Source organism: Streptopelia decaocto (genome assembly GCF_964273445.1).
Source record: "Streptopelia decaocto genome assembly, chromosome: 2".
Classification (NCBI taxonomy): Eukaryota; Metazoa; Chordata; class Aves; order Columbiformes; family Columbidae; genus Streptopelia; species Streptopelia decaocto.
This window is the reverse complement of record NC_138655.1, coordinates 116155824-116178834: the sequence shown is the minus strand read 5'-3', so window position 1 is coordinate 116178834 and position 23011 is coordinate 116155824. Positions and strand designations below refer to the sequence as shown.

The following is a 23011-nucleotide window of genomic DNA, read 5'->3' as shown; positions in this document are numbered from 1 at the left end:
CACTTTTCAACTTCATGAGGTGGCTTTATTCCTAAACTACAATATAGGAAAAACATCCCAATATATATTTCCCTATATCACTCAGCATTTGAGGATAATTCCAAAACACATTTTTACTAAAGAGTCTGACACTCTTCAGGACCCTTATTTAATCATTCTTACTGTTTTTCCTCAAAAACATCTTTAATTCCTACAGTGCCTTTTCGGGGATAAGTAGACTGGAACTGGGTATAGCATTCCAGTAAAAGTTGATGGTGGGGATGTGCCCCCTCTACCTTAAAACCTGGCAGAGAGTTTCCTTGTTTCTACTACCAACTTGGTTTGGACTTCAAACATAAAGCGAGCCTAATTAATCAGATCGAGAAAATTAATTTTTTGAAGGGGAGGAGCGGCGAAATATTCCTACAGTTACAATAAGGCTCTTAAGATTTTCTCCAACAATCCAGAATTGCCATGCTTGACAGAGCCACAGTTGTTAATTTAATTATATTTACATTTTTTATTTATTAGCTTGGAATAACTTTTCTCAAACACACCCTGAGTTTCTGCCAGCAGAACAAAATGCCAGCAGACAAATGTTGATCTTTTATTTGTTTGTCTTCCTGCCATGTGCCCCAGGCAAGTATGTAAGTTATATGCAGTGGACCCAGTTGCTGAAAATAAACTGAAGAAATTTATTATAAAGGTTGCAAGTTTACTAAAAGTCACTCAAAAAAACTTAAATAGAATCTCCTATTGCTGTTACCAAAGTATTAAGTGACAATCGTGATTATGCCAGAAAGATAATTTTAAGCTTTTAATCATTTTACAAAACAGTGGACATCTATGTGTGTGCACACGTGTAAGTTCTCATGCACACACTCTGCTATAGCTTCTGTCTCCTGTTCACAGTTTTTTTTTTAATTGGGGTGTTTTTTGGTGTGGGTTTGGTTTGTTTGTTTCAAAGTGTCCTTAGAGGAAACAAAGAAGGATACACTAAAATTATAATCATTTGTGAGCAGACTCAAAAAGTTATTTTACAATAAAACAACTTTAAAACTAAATAGGTTGGGAATAAATGGCCAAATGAAACCATTTTTATTTTAATCTCCTTACAATATGGGCAGACGTGGACAGACCTAGAAACAGGAGTTATCAGAGAGATAAGCTAGGAACATTAATTAAAACTGGCATTCTGTATGAATTTGAATGATAACCAACGGTAGACCTAGAACAAACTAGATACAGTCAGACTAGCTAGAGTCTACATATGAGTTCACAGGTCATGAAACTGCACCTGTAATGATGCAGCTGCTTTGCAACTGTAGAAAATCATGAAATTTTACTTCAACAAGTCAGAAATAAAAAGGCTCAAATTATATGGTGTTTCAATCTGGATGAAAAGATAAATCGAGATATTCCACTGCTTTGACAAGGGAATCACATTCTAAGCTCAGTATTATGGAGAAATTCTAACACGCTGTCATTCCCCTTGGGCTATTTAGTTTGTTAACTTGGCAATGGAATCCCACAAGCCAAAGGCTTTGCAAAGGGGCTTGCAGCGCAGAGGCTGCAGCGGGTTCTCTGAGCCCTTTAAACATTCAGTAGAGCAGTCGACCCAGGTTTGTAAAAAAAAAGGGGGCACAGCTGCCCACTGGCAGTGTGAGACTGATATTCCCAATCAACAAATTTAAAAGAGGTAATGAAAAGGACTGGATTTTTGCCTCAAAAAGGACAGGCAGAGAGCGACTCAACAGGTGGAAGAGGCTGATCTCCTACCAGACAGAGGACACTACTCCTCAGCATGGAGACATTCTGTCAAGTTGCTCTGTCACCTCTTACTAAAATAAAAGACCAAGTTGGAAATTTCACATCAGAGCAGCTGTGTCCTAGATGGTAGAAGGCCCAATCTACTCACAGAGAGGAAAGAACAATAGTTTCTTTTAATCAGTAAGGCAACTTAGACATACATGGAAGCAAACCTCCCTAACTTGGGAAGAATTTTTCTTTCTGCAAGATGAAGAATAAGCAGTTTTTTTTTTCCAAGAATCCTGGAAAATATTTTTTTTTCCCATACAATCTAGTTCCTAAAGAACCAGTTTCAAAACCTAAATATAAAGATAAAACTAACATTTTGGTGTTTTTCTAAGATAACTCGAAATAAATAAGAGGAAATTATGTTTCAGATATGTAAAGAGCAATTCCGTGAAAAAAAATACATTACTAAGTCAGAAAAAAGTGACCTTATTGCAACCTCCAAATAGAAGAAATTGCACATAAAATGTCTTCATCTTTAACATAAGAATGAGATTTGAAGAAAAATATACAAGAGATCAATTTCCTTGTTGTATTCTAAGATCAGTCTCATTTTTTCAGTATTCTTCTTAAAAATACTTAACTGGAAATAGATCAACTGCAAGTGAATTCACAGGCATAAATATTCATTCATTACTATTTTTTCTAATATGACCTACATATTAGAATACATCAGCAGAATAAAGATAGTGCGCAGTTCCATATCTTTGTCTAGCCCCTGAAAGTTTGTTTTATTTTTGCATTTTAGTGACCTCTAGTGGCTACATTCAAAGCAAATTGCTGTTAACCAATCACCTGAATAAGAACATTTTATTAAAAAACAAAACACACAAACAAATAAAAAATAAAATAAAGTTCTTTAAAAAACAACACGTTAAAGGTTTTTGGAATACAGTATACAAAAGTTTACTTTAGCATGTAAAATGAGGATGAAGCTTCATTTCTTTCCTAAAGTTTTTCTGCTTTTTCAGGAGTTAATATTACTACCATTTAACAAACTGTTTAAAAAACAGCAATAAACAGGTTAATTATGCCGATTCAACGCCAAATATAGAGGAACTATCCTTAAAGAAATGTGCAAATGGGTAAACAATTATAGGAGGCAGAAATGAAGAGACGAATTTCAATATGAAAGGGCCAGCAGTGGTGTCCTGCACAAGCCTTTATTAGGTCCTGTGTTACTTTAAAAGTACACAAGAAACCACAAATAACTGGAAGAGTGCATAACGAGGAAACAAAGAACTGCAAAGGGGCTGTGACTGAGCAACAAAAATTGGAAAGAAAACTTGGTATACACAGCATGGTACACAGAGAGAGCAACAATAATTCCAGAATCGCATCTTCACAAATTCTGAACTGACTTCTCACACTTGCAAACTAAGTTTTGGGACTATAGGAGATAGTTCTACAGAGAGATCACCTCTGTCCATCAGGACTCAAAAATGCAAACAATATTAGAAGTTAGTAGGAACTGAAAAGGAAACAATATGGAACCAACTATAAGTAGACCAGTCGCTCATATATCTTTAGTCTATAAGACCTGGATCACAGAAAGTTATTTTAGGTTATGTTGTTATCCTAATATTAGGAGTCAATTTTTTCCTCATTCTGATTCTGTGTAAGCATTCTAAAATATTTTTTAAATTCAGAAATATTACTTTGGGAGAAAAACTTGGAACTAATGTCATCACAGCAAGCACAGCAGGTGCCTTTTGAATGGTATAATAACTCAGACTTGCTAAATTTTAAAATAGATCCTCATTTTCCCAATGAATGTATCTAAAAATTAATTTTCATTCACATAAGAATGGGAACAGAAAGCAATCATGAAAATTAATTTTCCTTTCTAGTCCTTCAGTTTTAATGCTCAGTCTCAGACTTACGCATATTTCTAAACATGCTAGATTCCATTCATGAACAATTTTTATGTTCATATTTTTAAAAATGAACCATTTTTAACAAAATAATATTATAGCTCAGTGTAAAACTACTTCAGTCTATTGCTTTTACGTACACAAAAGCGGACTAGGATATATATTTTTTCAGATGGAAACTGAGAAGCTAGGAAAACTATCGCTGACTATATTAGTGCTAAACACCTAAACAAACACCTAAAGCCAAAAGTTTCATGGACATCTGAAAATTACTTTCAAGTATTTTTACTGGAACTTTTAAAAGTTTAATATAAGGAAAATCTACCACAGACAAGAGTGCACTTACTTAAATTGCAACCTGGAATTCAATTGACATGCAACTGTCAATATTGAAAGACTTTGACCAAACTTCAATGACTGTAACCATAAGGACTCTTTCCCTACTTTGTAACCTTATTTTAAAAACAAAAAAAAATAAAACAAAATAAAACAAAACAGAAACAAACCTCTAAGTAACAACACTAATGTTTAAAGTTTTTGAGCTTTCAATGCAGAACTTTGATGTTAAGCAATATAATAACAGTAATCATTCTTAATGTTCACTAAGAAGAAACCAGAACAACCTAGAACAACTAAATAATCCTTAGCCACATTGCCAAAGAAGTCAACTATTAACCATGTTCCTACACGCCAGATCTGCAGAGTATGGAAGTATATTTGTTATGTGTGTTTAGCAGTTATTTCTCACATTCAAACACTCCTTACATTCAAATCCTGACTTCATGAAGTAGAAGTAATGTCACATTCACACTTTAAACAAATATTAAATAGCAGATTCTGTCAAATTTATGCAATTTGTGTGCATGTGTCACATGCAAAAAAGGACAGTAAGATCACTTTGTCTAATCAGTCTTCTGTTTAAGTCAACTACTGACCATGAAAACTGAAAAAAATTATTAAAAATATTTTTCTTCTCCAAAGAAAATTACAACCTTCATCACATACATTCTTCAAGAACTGTGAGGATGCTCAGATTAGTCCCATCTCAATTACTTTTTGGAAAAAAGGGATTTATAAGAGTCAATTGTACTGTTTTTACACTAATTACAGTAATTACATTTCAGGATAACCAATTATGTCAACACATTTTTTTCTTGTTACACACACATGCACAAGAAGTATGACAGTGACTACTTAATTTTCTGAAAAGGAGGAAAAAAACGCTAGAGTTTTATCATTGGTGGGTAGTTTTGCCACAGGTGAGTAAAGATCAGAACCTCAACTATATAGGAATAAACTCAAAGGTTTATACATTTAATTCATTTAATTAATTATATTCCCATTTACACACATGAGAAAAAATAAAGCAGGATTTAAAAAAAAAAAAAAAAAAGATGTGAAATTTTCTGACATAAAAAGTAAAAGGATTAGCAAAACTGCCTCCCCTCGCCCCCCCCCCCAAAAAAAAAACCTTGAAAGTTACCTCAGAAGCAGGTACATTTTCTCCAAGTTCAGATGTGTGTAACGCCAGTAAACCAATCACTCGAGCAACTTTGGCACGTCTGCATATCAAACAATTTTTTTGTGGGTGCAAAAAGACTATCTCAAAAATATCACAATAACAATTATGTCTCGTTTCTATTTCACACAGATTGCTAAGGACAGGAAATTTTTAAAGTGCTATTTACAGCTCTCATTTTCTTCTCATTTCTATTTTCTTTGTACCATGAAATTATTTCAGTATTTCAGCTCAATTAGCAATAAATCCATGCATAAAGATATTCCTTTAGCACTGAAGAATGAAGGTTCTTTAGTTTATTGTAGTCTTACTAATCACTCACACTCATGTTCACTTTTACTATAACACAGAAAACCCCTGTGGATCATGTTAAACTTTTCAGTATAGTTGACAAAACAGAAAATAAATCTGTATCAGCAAATCAGTTTTAAATGTTTCATTAAAGAAAAAATTGGAATAATAAAATCAACATTTATGGAACAAACAGTAGAGGGCACTATCATATTGAAATATTTCTGGCAGGTATTTTTTAAAAAGCTATCGTTACATTAATAGTTATTTTACTACTATCATGGTATGGGTTGGTTTATTCAGAAATGTTCAGTAACACTATTTGATACACCAAATATATCTTCTGTAATCTTTGGTCATGTGAAATAGAAATATACTAATTCAATGCTAAAAAGTTTCAATATTATATACATGTTCATACTGCCAGTCAGGTACCACAGCAGTCTGACACGCTAAAACACTCCTCAAATACCCTGCTAAAGAACATATTTAATGAAATACAGTGATAATTCCATATTTTGGGGAAAAAATTGTTATTACTTACATATCCCAGTTGGCGGCTGCACGAAGCTGCTGTATCAGTATAGGAAACTATAGTTTAAAGAAGATAAATAAACATTAGTGATTTTCAGTGATCTGGTATGTCCCAATATCAAAGTATCAGTAATTTCATAAAAATAAATTTTGATAACATTTGCAAAATTATTATCATACACAAATACTGTAGATATTATCCAAACATTAATTTTTTAAAAAAGGCTGAGAGTAAAAATACAATGTATTACTATATTCTTGCCTTAAACTAAACCACTAAACATATGTGTGTTTAAAAAAGAAATAAAAAAACACATAAACATTTTTCGTTATGAATAGCACTATGCCTGGAAAAATACTCTGATACTTTCATCTACAAACATAGAGATCATCATACAGCATTAGCCAGCAAGTACTTAATAAATGAAACTTATTTTGTGAGAGTGAACAAAAACAGTTGGTAAATACTAGAATAATTAATGGACTGCTAACACACCTAATCAGCCACTTAAGAACCAAACTGCATAATTAATAACTTGTTTCTAAAATTCCTGTTAATTGGCAGTTCAATTATCAGATTATTGTCCCCCCCAAAATTCTCCAATGATAACGGAATACACCTTCCAGCAATTCTGCTTCCAATTTTCACAAGAATTCTATGGCATAAGACCTACTATTGCTTCCAACTGAATGTTCTTCATTGAATTTTTCTGGCAGTGTAATTTTACTCTTAATATCTCTATACTAAATGATTGCATGTGTCAGAATATGACTTAGGTGCATTAGTATAATGTAGGAAAACAAGATATAGTTTACTTTTTATTAAATAAACTGAAAAACACATATCTCGTGATAGCCTCTGTCATGCTTTTACATAATGGGAAAAATAAGTATATTTCTCTTCCGCACATGTAATACTCTGAGAAATACGCTGAACTACTACAGAAGATATTAGCAAAATTGTTTGTCTGGGTAGAAAACAGTTCTTGGAAGCTGAAATCACCATTTAGGTACACACTAAAACGGCCTCTTCAGAGAACATGCCCACTCTTTGAAGCAGGGCTTAATGAGGTTTTACTGTACGTTCTTTAGAAAGTTTTCCTTACTATTCTTAACAGACATATGGCCAAATAAAATTCATTTAACAACTCAAATGTGAATGTTTTTCAGTCTTCTCTGTCACTTTATGATTTATGAAGGCTCATATTTCATAGTATGTTAATTCAAGCTCTCCATCAAGGTTTGGTTTTACTCCAATCTTCTTCCTAATACAACAAATCTGTCTGTGAGAGTATCTGAAATCTAAGAGAAAGAATTAGTTTCCCTCAGCTCTTTTAAAAAACCTGACATGGAATTTAGTAATTTTTTCATTATTTTGTACTTGTTTTAACATACTATTTTTTATAAGTACACCAATGATTTCTTGAAATAGAACTAAAAGCAGCTGATTTTTGCCACAATAGTAAATATGTAAACCATGTTGATTCCTTCAAAGCTTTATTTACCAGCTGAGAGCTAATTAGCCTGCTTGCAACTTCCTTGTGGACCACCACAGTACACAGATAATACAGTAAGTTCAGTTTAGAACGTGCTGCTCCTGTATTCTTCTCGGTGGAATCCAGCAGTGAACATACTCGTTGCAAGAAGTCGTTCCAGTCCGTATCTTTCATAGATGATAACTTCTCAGCTAACCATAAAAATCAAACAGTTAAAGATAATGGATCTTTGATGTTGCTTTAACACACAAGAAAGTAGCATCAACAAGAACAGATAAGTTGCAAAGTTTGAATCTAATTATTATTTTAGTACTTAAAATATTCAACAAAGATGTTACAATTCATGTCTGAAGATTACAGAAATCAAAAGAGAAGTAATAGAAGAAAAAAAGCATAAAAATGTAGCAATAAAAGCCTCAAAATATTTTTCAAAGTACAACCCATGTACTTCATTTAAGTAAACGTTTATTGACATTATATCTAAGAAAGGTAGTAGTTGTTGTTCTTAATAGGAAAGTGAAGTTTCACTACAGTGAATTTGAGGCAGAAAATACTGAAAGTCAGTGAAATCTCCGCAGAATCAATAAATCAAAACTGTGTATAGTTGCTTATATAGTAGGTATCCATCTAGTTAAGTCTTAGTAATATCAGAACATAGATGACTTCAGGAGTAACATAGAGAGTCAAGTCACTAGGACAGTGAACATAAATCCTGTGCTTTGATTTGCTGACCATTGCACATGAATAGACAATTTTCAAATACTTCCTTATCAGTATCAATAGATAACTTCACTCTAGGAGCCATACATTCCCTCAGTTTTAGTTAATTATTTATTAATAACCTTTCTGCCATCCTGGTATGCTCCAGTACAGAGCATTTAAGAGCATGTCTTCTGTCTTTCACTCCAACTTTACACTTAAGTAACAACACCTACTTGTAATTTACATTAGTAACCATGAACAGAGGTTTGGATTCCAGCTATATATCTTAATTTTACCATACTATCCTTAATCGTTATTGACAAGCAGCATCAAAATCAGTGTCTTCAAAAACAATCAGAAAGATGTCCAGAAAAAAAGCTACAACCCTGAAAGCATTACAACTACAAAAACCACTGTCCCATATTAAATAAACACAGAGAACAATAGCTAAACATATCAGAACATCAGTCTGATAACCTAGCTACTTAAATGCAATATGAACTAAAATACCACCCCCTTAGGCACTTGAATCTGATCGGTTTTGCCTACAATGTTAGTCAAATTAAAAATATTTGCTGTTACTAAAATCTTGATTGGGAAACTGGGGAACATTATGTTCCTTTCCAACTACAAAATTTCTTCAACAACTTAACTCTCCAAAATACATACTTTGTAGAGAGAAAATGTAACTTTTATGTCTAGGAAGATGTGCTATGTGAATTCTAGAAGGACTACACATCTGGCTGACATACCTCTTCAAGGTCAGTGAAGTGTAATAATACTTCCTTAAATAGACTAGAGGAAATTTGCCAGGGGAACGAACATTACACTCATGACAATGAGCAGCCTTTTGTTTTCAGAAATAACAGCAGCCTTTCTAAACGTTAAAAACAACAAATGCCAAACAACCCTGCACTATCTTCTGGGACATGATTCCCACAACATTTCATGATTAAAGGTGGGGCTGTGAAGGCTGTCTATTATTATGGGTGATCAACACTGCACATTTTAAGATTCTGTTTTAATTTGCTTCTCTACTTTTGTCAAATATAATCTATTTGGTTGACTATTTCAGTTGTTTACAAAAAAATTAACACAGGGAAACAATGAGCTCTTTAGGTGGGGAAAAGGCTGGAAGGCATGTTCCTAAGAGGAGCAGCAGAGGACACAGGGTTTGTGTGGTTTGAGGAGAAAGAAGCTGAGGGGTGACTTCATTGTCCTTTCCAGCTAAAGAGAAGGGGAAGTGGAGAGCAAGGTGCTGATCTCTTCTCCCCAGTACCCAGTGCCAGGGCACGTGGGAGTGGCTTACAGCTGCATGCATCAGGGGAGCTTCGGCCTTGACATGAGGAAACGTTAATTTACAAAGTCAGTGGTCAAACCCTGCAACAGGTTTCCTTGAGAGCTACTCAATGCCCCATGCAGGTCAGTGTTCAAGAGGCATTTGGATAACACACTTAACACTATGCTTTAACTTTTGGTCACTCCTGAAGTGGTCAGGCAATTGGACCAGGTGGTCATTCTCAGTCCCTTCCAACTCAACTCTTCTCTTTCCCTCCATTCACAGTGAGTCTAATAATGATAAGATCATTATTTGCCTGAACTGCCAGAGGGTTTTCAGCTCCAAAAACACTTTCAAAAACACAAATCAAAAAGGTTACAAGTAGAAACAGCATTTTATATTATTTTATTTTCCTGAATCTAGTTCAGAGCTGATGCTCACAGGCATTAACACAATGCCCATATGTAGCCAGGAGTAGGCTGATGCATTCTTCAGTTCAGTTTGAAAAAACATCCTTTGCAGCCTGGCAAAGGCAAATCACAGACCTGCAAGAGCAGCAGCAGGAACGCAGGCCTAGCTGCCCTGGTTCCTCAAGAGTGGGAACATGAAGAATGAGGATCAGGACCCACCACACACAAAAGAAGAAGAAGAAAAGTCGTGTGGTAGCATGGGTTCTTTTCCAAAGCGTGACACGCAGCAATGACAAGCTGGCTTTTAGAGTTGTGAAACTTGCTCCGCCACTGGGCTTCTTGACCTGGGATGCACGACAAGCGCTCTCATCCCTGCCTGGCGCTTGTGTTGCCCGCAGGGAGAGCTGACAAGTGGCAGCTGCGGAGGGTGCAGCGAACCTGAAGCCCCTTCAAGCACGGGCTGCGCTGGACAAGCAAGAAACCCTGAGGAAATGTAGCCCAGGGAAGAGCAGAGCTGGCTCCCTGGCTCCTGCTGCAAACTTGGCCTGGGCAAGGGAGACCAAGAGATCCAGAACACCAGTGATGCCTTGGAGGTGCAAGAACAGCGGGCAGGAACTGAGGGCAAAGGGCTCAGAGGAGCCCTGAACAGGGGCTGTGCTCAATGCGACAGAGGTTGAGAAGCAACACCCGGGAGCACCCTCGAGGCCCGCCCTGGGAGACCGTGGAGGACCCCCGGGAGCACCCTTGGAGCTCAACCTGGGAGGCTTTGATGGACCCCGGGAGCAGCCTTGGGGCTCAACCTGGGAGTCCGTGGAGGACCCCTGGGAGCACCCTTGGAGCTCAACCTGGGAGGCCATGGTGGACCCCAGGAGCACCCTGGGGGCTCAACCTGGGAGTCCAAAAGTTCCTCCCCCCGGATGCGGGGCACGAGGGCCACCTTCGTGGAGCAGGAGCAGCAGGCACCCAGCCACAATGGCCCAAAGGTGGCCCAGGGCCAAGGAGCTGTGCTCACTGCTGCAGAGGAAGGCAAAAAACCCACGGAGACACTTGATACTCACGTGGGGGAAAAAAAGCCTTCCTCCCCCAGCTGCAGGACACGACAGGCCATCTTCGTGGTGCATGAGCAGCAGGCAGGAACCGAGCCAAAAGGGACCAGAGGAGCTCTGCAAAGTGGTCATGCTCAATGCTGCAGAGGAAGGCAAAAAACCCCCGGGGACCAGGGCCAATCTGCCCCGGGGGAAAAAATTCCTTCCTGACCCCAGCCAGTGCTGGCGATCAGCTGTCCCCTGAGCATGGGAGCAAGACCTGGCTCCTCGGCCCACAGGCTGGTCGTGCTGCCCAGGAGACGCCCAAGCCCTATTCTCCCTTGACCTGGAGCCCTCTCAGGGGCTTCCGAGAGCGCCCAAATAACCCCGCCTGATCCACTTTGGGGGCAAGGATCCTTCCCGTGCCTGGTGGGACAGCAGTGGTGGCTCCAAAGCACAGGGTCCCCTGGCAACATCTCTGCATCCCATTTCTTACGGTTGCTGACCCCGGCTCTGCAGGGGATAAGGATGGTGAGCTCTGCAATGCTCCTCAGGAACTCATTCCTTTGCTCTTGCCATTGCTATCCAGCTGAAAAGACTTTACAGTATCCGGCACCTACAAGTGATGGCGGTTCTTCTCATCTCCTCAGGGGCTTGCGTCTGTTCTCCGAAGGCTGAAGCAGGATTTTCATCCATCAGATGGGCTTTTAATGTGGCCCCATCCTGATCTGGGCTTGGAGCAGAGAACCTCCAGCAGCCTCATCCAGCCTCTGCTCTTCTGCTGTCAGCCGCCTGCAGCCCAGAGACCACCTCTGGTAGCCGTCCCCTATGTGCACCAGAGCTGGCATTCGTGAAACCCCTCAGGGAGGACAACCAGGGTCACAAAGCTTTTTCTGAGAGAATAGGATTATTCCATCAGCTGCAGGCTAGGAGAAAGCCAAAGAGATGTAGAAAGTATGCCTAATTTCCTCAGTATTCCTTCCAAATGCACCAAGTGACATGTGTTTCTATGCTGTCCCTTATGGGGAGGCTGGCTGCTTGGAAAGAAGTCCTGAATGGTTTTGTGCTGTTTACTGTATCTTTCCTTGCACTGTGATAGCACGTTTCCTCCTTTGGTTTTCCTCCTTGATATCTTTCTTGAAAATGATGGCAGCCCTCTTAGGCTTTGTCTTGCTCATTCTAGCCCTTGTCTTCTTGTCTACACTGTCCATGTTCCTAACCAACTACTTAGTCTTTGTTTGTTTTCATCCCAGATGGACTTGATCTTTCCTGAGATCGATGAATAAGAAATGTCCATAGTGGTAAAGGCAAGTGCTCAGCAGGGCTTTGCACGGGGTTTGACTTTCCTATGGAAATGCCTTGCCTGGCACACCAGAATGTATTTTCCTGTGTCACATTCATGGCTCATAGTCCCCCTGTTACCTACTCATGCCTCCAGGAGCATTTACCTACACTAATGTGCCCAACTGGTGCCAGAAACTCATGGTGATCCACCTGATGATGTGTTCCCTGTTTCTACCCTGCAGTTCTTGACACAGGGTTTCTCGATGTAGGTGATATGTCCTGCATCAGAGCTTCAGCTGGGAGGGAGTATGGGGGCTGTAGAACTATACTGTGAGACAGAGCTTCTTTCTTCTGGTTCATGGATGCTAAGGATATGGGGTTTGTCTGCTTTGGAGAGAAGTAGGCTGAGGGGCAACCTCAATGCTCTCTATAGCTTCTGAGGAAGGCAAGTGGAGAGTGAGGTGCTGATCTCTTCTCCCTGGTACCAAGTGCCAGGACACATGGGAATGGTTCAAAGCTGCGTGCATCAGGGGAGCTTTGGACTTGACAAGAATCTTTTCTTTCCCGAGAATATGGTCAGCCCCTGGAACAGGCTTCCTGGAGAGGTGGTCGATGCTCCATGCCTGTCAGTGTTTAAGAGGCATTTGGACAATGCCCTTAAAACCATGTTTTAACTTTTGTTCAGGCCTGAAGTGGTCAGGCAGTAGGTTTACATAATCATTGTAGGCCCCTTCCAGCTGAAGTCTCCTCTCCTCCTGTTCCTACCTCCTTGTTTCCCTAGCAGTATATGCTGAGGAAATCTCTGATGACATTTTTCCCAGCCCTGTTCTAGCAGAAGGCATCAAGAAGAACTTCCATCTATCAGATAAGCTATGAACGTGACCCTGCTGGCAGCTGGCCTGACAGGGGAGAACCTCCAGCAGCTTCATCCAGCCTATGCTATTCCTTTGTCAGCCCCTGCCTAGTGATTCCACCAGCTCCTCAAGGGCTTCCTCTGGGATATCTTTGGGCTGCCCCCAGGCCAGCTCTGGCAGTGGACACAGGAGGCTTCACCCTTTTATACTGCCCTGAGGCATTGTGAACTCAGCATTGCCAGGTGGTGGCCCAGTGACATGGTGGCGATGCAGCTTCCAATGCACAGCCTGGCCACAGCAGCCCTGCCCACCACCCCTGTGTTTGGCATCCTTTGGAGGAAGGCCTCTGGGGTGCTGGCCCAGATGCAGCCCCTGTGCCCAGGACACCCCACTAAAACAGTGTTTACTGTCTTATTTTAAAAAGCTTTTGATCATGGACTTGTAAACAAATAAGGCAGAAGAGAAAGGAAGGGCACGTCACTGTTAGCACTTTAAAAGTCTACTCAAAATTGGTCTAGCTAAAAACATCACATATGCAGCTTCATTTTCAGAAAAGTTATGAGTTCTCCAGCTGTGACAGCTCATCATCTACAAAGGGAGGCTACAGGTCTTGTGATAGTGAGTTACACCATCATATGCAGAACTTAACATTTTAACAACTTCAGCAGATGCATACCTGAATATGTTGGTATATGTAAAGTTTTCACATCAAATCTAACTGGCACTTGCTTCATTATCTGGAAAATAAAGAAATACATTACAACCAGTTATAATATAATTCCAGAAATCTCTAAGTAGTTGAACATGAGAACACAAAGATGCTAAAATTGCATATGATGCGTGTATGAACCACTGCTCATTACTGAGGCATTTCACTCAATGTTTTTAATATAATGAAATTGTTAGTATTTTAGTTGAAGTGACTTTTAATGAGAACATAAAATTATAGGATTTTTCAGTTTACATTTTTGTCTTGCTTGTATGAGGAAAAAAACTTGCATTTGGGTTTCAAAAGCTACAGAAAGTAACTTTGCAGCTGAGAGCGCATGAAAGGTTTTAGCAATTCACTGTCATACAGTAAATAGATATATATACACACTAAATCATTCTAGAATATAAGAAGTCGTATTATCACCAACTAATCATCAATAAGGTATGAGGTTTTTTCACCACAACACATCATTTTCTGGTACATCATGAAACTGGATGACTGCTCAGTAACTGAGCATTTGAGTGTGATTTTCAGTAACTGAAGTATACAAAAAGATAACTGTGCACTGCATTCAGTCTTCGACGGATGAAGCTTAGTTGTAACTGGAGAGTTGTTTTATAAAAAAGGTCTTCAATTTCACAGGTCTGCAGAACACAGGGAAATTTTACAATATAAGCTGACATTTCAGCTTTTAAAATTCTGCCAGCATCTAGTAAATCCCTTTCCAGGAGATAAAACTGCAAGCTCTTCAGTTTTACCAGGTCTCAGTATCACCCTGAAGATCACCAAGTATGCAATGACTCTGATTACATTACTGGAATTTAGTGGGCTATTTTGCATTAATTATGAGTCTCACATTGCATGGTAAGGAGATTAGTCTCCATGTGCACATTAGTATGTACACTTACCCCTAATCTCATCTCCTGTACTTGTAGCAAGAATCAGTGAAGGGCTAAGGCTTCAAGTCAGTGTCCCAGTATAGAACCGAGAATTTACAGAAGTGGCATTTGAATGCATCATTACCTTTGAAATTCTCCACCGGCAACAATATCACCCATCCCAAACCCATTAAAACAATATTGCTGGGTAGTTACTTTATCTAGCCATGTAAGATTTTTAAATTTTGAGTGCATTATAAATTCCATTAAAACAAACAAAAGGATTGTTATACTAAAACAATACAGCAACCACAGGCTGTAAAGTTTTCCTAATGAGCTGATCACCATTTCCAGTGAAAAATGTTGCATTCCCTGCATCTGCCACTTACTGACTAAAGCTGTTAAAATGACTTCATTTTTTGCACAGAAATAAAAGGAAGACTGAAGAGGCTCTTGCCTATCATTCCTTCCACCAGTACTACACATGTGCCCTATGTGCACATTACACTATCATCACACTGCAGAGCTCTGATTCTTTTTCCATCTTCCCTTTGCTGTCAAGCAAGTACCAGTCTCTGCTCCAGAGACACATCACAAACAGTTATCACATTAGTATCCATATGACAGAAATTGGATGAACATGTCTTGTAACTTCAGGTCTTCTTTTCCTGAGAAACTATGTTCATATTAGGAACATTATCCCATCTAAAGTTTAGTTATTCCATAAATGTATAGCTCCTAATCTAGAAGGCTTCATAGATGGCCTTGTTTTGAGTATACTAAAATACACTCAGTTTAGTGTTTATTTAAGTAATAGATATCAAAGCAAGTTATCAGAAAACAAATCTACAAATGTAATGAACAGACCATTTAGTAGTTTCTATTTCTTGTAAGATATAATTTAATATCAGTATTCAATCCCAAAATAACTTAGTTCTCCAAATTAGCAGCACAATAGGGTTATAAGAGACTGCCAAAAAATTGCATGACAGCTTGCCAGATGCCTGGGTGGAATTGCTTTAAAATGAGAAATATAAAACACAGGAAAGGAGTTTCACCCTGATTAAAGATTTATCTGCAAAAATAACCTCACCCACAAGTTCCTCAATCTTCTATTTTATTTTGCAGTACCTTAGGATTGTCAATGATTGGTGTTATGATAAGATCAGATTCAGTGTAAATGAGCTCTTTCAATGTTGACTCCACATCCTGGTGACTTGAGCACATATTTTTAGCCTAGAAAAAGAACAAAGTTTTTTTAAAAACTGTTTTGCACAAAAGAAGAAAGTTTGTTTATTCCCAAAATATTTCATGTCAAGATTATACCACACATTTTGGCCACATACATATTCTAAATTAGCTTTTATTTATGTAGTAGCAGATAGGGCCAATTAAAAATTAGGATAAAAAAACACATTGGAAGAAAAAGTACTGTGTCAAAAAAATTTGCAAACTAAGTTTGCAATGTTCTGCATGTATTTTTTTAAATAACTTGCAGACTGTGAGAACTGCTTTCCTGTTATAATTATGGAAGGATGGAGAAGAAAATTGACTTTGCCACAGACTCCAGGCTAAAATTCTAACCGTAAAGATACCATCATCCCATAATATTATTTTTCTACTCACGTTTTTCAAGCATGAATCTTTTTGTGAAGAATTCTGTATTGGAGCAGTAGTAGCATCACTTACTTCTACTGCAGTGCTAGTTCTAGGAGTGGGCCGAGAACTTAGGAAAGAAAAAAAAAAAAATAGAGAGTAGGGTTTAAGTTTCACTGCAAACTAATTTTTTGTTGTTGTTCTTTTGAAACTCCCATGCTAAACAGTAAACTTTTGAAGCTGACAAACACAAATGATGCAGTGCCTGGTCTATCAACTAAACATGAACTTCCTGTCTGACAAGGTTAGGATTTGTCAGTAGTTTGGGGTTTTTTTGGTTGGTTGTTGTTTTTGTTAAATGAATGTAATTTGATGATTTTCTCACCCATAGTTCTTGAAACTCGATGCTGAAACATGATTATCTTAATTCCCAATAACAAACATATGAACTGAATGAAGTTGACAAAAAATTGCTATTTATTTCATGTTATTCTCTCCGACAGTCAGCTCTTGGCTAGGTAACAGGAATAAAAAACTGCCCAATTCTCGTGCATGAATGTGAACCGGGTTTACTTTTCAGTTTTTCTTATTTAAAAATAACTAATTTGCTTACTAGAAAATGAAGAAAGGAGAGACCAGAACACTGCAAATTTGCAATTTTGATAAAGCTGGTAGTGAACTTGGTTTTTTGTAGTATACATTACTTTAAATCTAAGTGTTTCAAATCAGCTTTAGAACTATTAAAATTGGCAGGCAGATTCCTAAAGCAAACATCAAATACCATTGTAAATTAGTATTAGCATGATTTTAGATGTGATGGTAGATGTTGTAAATTAGATTATAAATAATACTTTATTAAAACCAACTGAAATAACTGGAAAAGTAGATAAACTATCATGCACAATAGCACTATTTCAGGTTATGTAAGAAGCCTGAAAGAGTAATTTTAAACTAGAATATTTCTGCTTGATGAGGACAAGAACAAAATCTATTTTACTAGATAATCTTCTTGACACAAAAGCTAGCACGAGGTTTCAGAATCAGGCCTCAACTGAAACAAATCACTGATAAACCAACCACTATTTTTATTTAATACCTACTTAGTAGATTGTTACCAATAGCTTGTGATGAAAAGTTGCAAGCAAAATTTATTAGTGGATTATAAGCCGAATGTTTAATTCTTGTGTATTTAAAGTAAGCATAGTCAAAGCATATTTTCGTATGTATGAAGTAATAAGGAAATAATGTTCTAATATCTGTCTAAACAGAAGAATTTAAGAAACAAAAAGCCTGCTTCCAAAAACCAGTGTAATAAATCCATCACAGCACTGCTTTAACTGGACATATTGATTTGGTATCTCTTCAAAGGTGTCTTAATATTCATCAGACTGGTGATAGAAAACTCAAAACGAGACACACTAACAAAATGTTACAAACAGAACAATAAAGTGTCTGAAGATACAAGGAAGAAGAAAAAACCAAAACAAAACAAAAAACAACACCACAAACCTAGAGGGTTTGAAGGGTTTTCTAATTGTTCTTTAGGTTTTCATACCTGAGAAGAAATATTGATTCATTTGATTCACTATCAACTGCACTTTTAGGGCGCAATTCAGTCTGAGTTTCTATTGAAAAGAGAACATGAACGTGCATTCAGAAGTTTAAATAAAACATAGCACATAAGATTGGTAAGATTGACAAAATTCACAGGACACAAAATAATTCAAAATAACAACAAATAACATTACCTATTTTGAAAGGATTGCTTGGTAGCTTATTGGCTCTTGAGGATGACAGGTTATCTAGATTTTTATGAGTATCCACTGGATCTTTGGCATTCCAAGACACAGATGACTCTGTGTCTTCACTGCTGTTTAATAAAAGATATTAATCACATGGATTAAAACACAAAACAAAAAAAAATGGTCTAAGGATTTAACCAGGGCAGTAAAATTCTTTTACGCTATTAACCTTGGCGCCAGAGAGGCAGCCCTTCCCTCAGTCAGATCAGGCCTGCAGGTTGAGCCTTCTGTTCCTGCCTTTTTTTTTTCACTTTACAGGAGCTGGTTTTGATGCAGGGTGACCTCTTATCACATCTTACCACCTCTCTCGATGTTGTAGTTTAATTCTGCTTGCCTCAGACTGATTTGGCAGGTTCAGGCTGATCCGTTCCTATTCAGGAACACACCCTCTACCTCCTAGGAGGGCAGCAAGGTGCTGCCATTGTCTCCTATTCCTCAAGCCACTGAATTCCCCATCCAGGGCCTCACACCTGTTTAACAGAGGCACCTGCTGGGAGGGTTGTGAGTCACTGCAGCTGGGACTCAAACACAAATCAGCATACTATTGTAATATGTATTACACATTTTATATTAGTAATGACAATGATAAAAAATAAGTTTACAGCAAATGACTTGGAGAATATTAAAAATCCTCTAGCTCCCTCTGCAGAACTTGCATGAAAGAAACCAGGAAAGCTAAATTATTGCCCCATAAGACCAGAGCTACAAAGAAATATTAAAAGCTTTAGAGACCATTAAATCTTCACAGAAAAACGTCACAACAAACATACTTCGAATAATGAAGTCTAGATTTAGATCAATAAAAATGACCATGTTTTTGCTTAATGATTTACATGTCACACTAAATTGCAAGTTTATTGATTTTAGTTGTTTGGGGTTTTTTTAATATACTCCTTGCTTATTAGTATGGAATTGGGCCTATATAACCTTCCTGAAGGGCCTCCAGGATATCAAATATTAATCAAACCCACACTGTGAAGAAAATAAATACATGGGCCTCGCAGTTGGACACAAAGAAGTGCTGAGCTTCTATTCTACATCAAGCCCGTGTCCTATGTTTGTCATATCTGTCAATTAGCGCACATATCAGAAGATATTTCAGAGGCATTAGAAAACCCCCACGAGTAAAGTCAAATAGCCCAATATTTCATAGGAAATTCAGATTCTTCTGATTCTGTGAGAATTCCTCAAAGATGAGCATTGCGGTGGAGCTTGATGTAAGTCTTGCTAAAACCTTGACTAAATTCTTACTTTGTGGTATAAATTTTAAATTGTGATTTCTTATCTGCCTTGGTGGTGAAAGCAGTAATAAATTAAGACAAAGAGCTGTATCTCAAACTATAACAAATATTAATTATAGAATCACTGCAGCACTGGTATCAGAAATAGGCATTAAACAAGAAAGTATTTTAAAATAGAACACACACCAAAAAAATCAGCATTCTAAAAGAAAACTTCTCACATTAGTTCCCTAGATTGGAACCTAAAGTATCTTTCAAACAGTTAGAGCAAAAGAACATAAAAATCAACACCAAATATCCCAATGCAAAATTAAAAACCAAATCCAGCAAGATAATAGAAGTTCTGTAGAAGCCTAAGTTTCTAATATATATATAGTACCTATTATTCACAAAAGGTTTGGTTTTGGTTTTTTTTTTTGCATATACAGCAGTGTAGAGTGTTACAAATTTAGGAAAAAAAAAACAAGCCAACACATTAGATTAATGCTTTATTTCATAGGCAAAGAACATGGGTCAGCTGCATTTGCAACAATATAGGGCTGAACCACAAATCTAAGATGCTCTACCCACACATTTTATGATGCTCTAAGCCTAATGCATAAAAACAAACCTAAAAAATCTCAGTAGAGATAAAATTGACCAATATCTATAAGATTCTACAAAGGCTTTAAAAAATAAGTCAAATTACTGTGCGTCATTATTATATAAACAAATAAATTAAAATGAGAGCAGTTAGTTCAGAAGTAAATTTTAACACATTTTATAGCCAGGAAGAAGGAGTCTGTTGAAAGTGAACAGACAGCGTAACACACCAATGGGATAATTCCTAAGCATCCAAAACTGTTCCCTGAATGGCGTAAAACTCCATTCATCAATTACTGAACAACATGAAAATCGTAAGCAAAATTCAAACCAGGAAAATTTACAGAAAATTATAATAAAAACATGTCTGTGTTTGTTTGCTTAGATTTACTCTACAGGAATTCTTCCTCAGACATTCGGTACCTTGAACTTGTGCCCTGGCTGTCTGCAGAACATTCACCAGCACAATGGCTAAGGGATCCTTTCCAGAATGGATGCTCCAATATGTCTGTCCAATTCAGCCTTTTGAAAAGCAACAAAAAACTGGGGAAATGGTGCCAAAGCAAAGCTCCACAGAGAGATATCAGAATATGTTTTGAACCTAATAACACTACAGAGCAATTAATCCTTTTATTCACTTGTATTTGGTCAAATATAAGTTTTCTTATTTCTTGCCTCAAATCAGAATGTGGATAATTAACCCAACACAGAGGTACCAGACTAAGAATTAAGGAAACTGCCTAGCCAATCCCAACATTTACATTATCTGAGCTACCCTATAAATTAGTATTTTATGTTATTTAAAATATAACTATATCATCTATAAATCAAAGCCCTGTAAAATAGATTGCTCTGGAAAAGCAAAGCCTTCCAAATTTAAAATTGCCCATCATTTCGGTTACAAAGTTATTTATTTAGCACGAGCTACAAAAATAAAAAGATACACTTAATCACAACATTAATTCTGTACATCTTTATATAAGAAAAAGAACAGCTTGTTCTTTTATGAGGGATTAAACGAGTTTTGCATTTTTTTATGCTCTACAAATGATTATACATACAGTCATACAGTATCATAGCTATTATTTTTTCCAGAAGTGAAGAAAGGCAATGTAAACAACTGCCACGAATTAGACAGTTTACCTTTTCTGAGGATCCTTTTGAAGCAAGCCATCCAGCAAACTAATAAACTCAGCAGAAGGTTTGTGAAAAGTAGAACCTGTAAATAAAAGGAACTTGGAAGATACGTATGGGGCACCAAAAACAACCATCAAAAAATGTAGATCAAATAATTAGTGGCAGACCGTGCTAAAAAATTTTATCAAATAGTAATTTCATCTGAAAAAATCTGAATGTATGAAGATTTCTAACTATATGCTTTTTGCATGTCAAAGGGTCCTCAAAAAAAAAATCCAAGCCAAAAAAGCAAGCCAACCCACCGAGCCACCAATGCTCAGTTTCCAAACTAATTAAAATTGTTTATATGTTAAAAAACACACCTTCAATTATCATGTAGCTATTAGCAAGAAATTAATTGGAGTTGAAATCTTCTTCAATTTAAATAAAATTTCCCCCAATCATGAACGTTATTAGAAGACCATTCACTGTTGCACCCTATTATACAAAAGAGATTTCCAAAATGCCTTTTTAACTGAGAAAAACTCCACTTCTGAGAACTCAGAAATATGAAATGCACTTTATCAATTTTGAAAACAAAATCTCTCTTAGAATTGAAACAAGTAACAGCAGATTTAATTCTATAGGTCACCATTTTCACTCTATTACTATGGACTGAAAAGAACCACTAATATTTGAGTGTCCCCATGAATACCACTGATGCCCAGAATTACTGAGATCAAAAATTCTATCCCAGCAGGTAGATTAACTTTCAATTCTTAACAGTAAATCGTACACCTGTCTGCCAATAAGCATTCACCATTAACAGGGAAGAAGCTCTTATCAAAGGAAGGTAATGCTAACATTCAATTCAGACAGCTAGCCAATTCCTGCAATCAGCCTCAGAAGAAATACTGCAAAACAAAACTTTTAACTTTGTACATATTACTCTGATCTGATTTATTAAACAATAACAGAATATTACCCTCTGGTCTAGGTGGCAATGGATCTTCATATAAAATCTTTTCAATTAATTCAGAAAAACTGTCTGAGAAGAATGGTGGTCTTCCTATAAACAACAAGAAGTATATTTCACTGATTAGGCAAATTTCATAGTGGCTGTCGGGTGCAATAATACATGACAAGCTCATTTTCCTAAGGAAACATCCAAAGAAATAAACACCCCCAGTCCGAATTCTATTTATCAAGTTCTCTTGTCAATTTAAATATGAGACCTTTGATTCACTTCTGCCGTGAGCAGCAAAAGAGACCAAGGATAGAACAGGCACCAAAATGATTTGATGGAGGTCACCAAGATAGTCCTGTATGATTCAGCAACAAGACAACAACAGGAGAAAGTCTGGGCAGAAATCTAAGTATCTATGTAACTATGTTGATCCAACAGATCAGTGTATTAAGACTTCAGAAGGCTGCACCGTAATTCTCTTTTGTGATTAAATTTTCCTTACAGCTGCAGCCAATGCTAATGGGTACTTTATCTGCAGGAAACCCTATGACTACTTGTTTATTCTAGTGAAACAGTTTTCTCTTTCAAAACTCAAACTAATGCACTCAGAGTTTAATACTGAGGAGATTAAAAACATTACACTGTCAGAATTCAAGGACTGCTATAATTTTAAATCACAGTATTTAAGCAATACAGGTTGGTTAATATCACAATATTTATATCACAGTCAAAAATGACAACTTAATAGTATTACTTATTTAACAAGAATTTACTCTGGGACCACAACCTATGTTTCCATTATCACAGATATTAAATAGATACACAAACATACAACCTGAGAACATTTCGTAAAGCAAACACCCCAAGGACCACAAATCACTGGCTTTGGAGAAGTCTTCTCCCTTTATTGCTTCTGGAGCTGCATATAACAGAGAGCCTACAAAATACAATATATATAACACATTCTGATTATTCATTCAGTATTTATCCCGCTCAACACTTCAAACTTTGTCTCCATACTTCAGTAAGTCAAGGGTTATCTTCACTTCATATGA

General features: G+C 37.1%; 1 protein-coding gene across 8 annotated transcripts in view; it reads right to left on the bottom strand.

Moving 5' to 3' along the window:
- Positions 1-23011, bottom strand: part of ULK4 (unc-51 like kinase 4) — a 240153-nt gene that overhangs the window by 202887 nt on the left and 14255 nt on the right. For 6 of the 8 annotated variants that reach the window (XM_082044443.1, XM_082044446.1, XM_082044447.1 and 3 more), the window contains exons 6-17: positions 22792-22893; positions 21975-22058; positions 21017-21092; positions 20297-20395; positions 17997-18118; positions 17804-17873; positions 16279-16378; positions 15784-15888; positions 13739-13799; positions 7518-7699; positions 6023-6069; positions 5152-5230 (exon numbers count right to left, since the gene is read on the bottom strand). In XM_082044443.1, the coding sequence (XP_081900569.1) occupies positions 5152-5230; positions 6023-6069; positions 7518-7699; positions 13739-13799; positions 15784-15888; positions 16279-16378; positions 17804-17873; positions 17997-18118; positions 20297-20395; positions 21017-21092; positions 21975-22058; positions 22792-22893 (1127 nt within the window). The remainder of the gene's footprint in view (positions 1-5151; positions 5231-6022; positions 6070-7517; positions 7700-13738; positions 13800-15783; positions 15889-16278; positions 16379-17803; positions 17874-17996; positions 18119-20296; positions 20396-21016; positions 21093-21974; positions 22059-22791; positions 22894-23011) is intronic. The other 2 variants (XM_082044445.1, XM_082044448.1) reach the window with 1 other exon arrangement.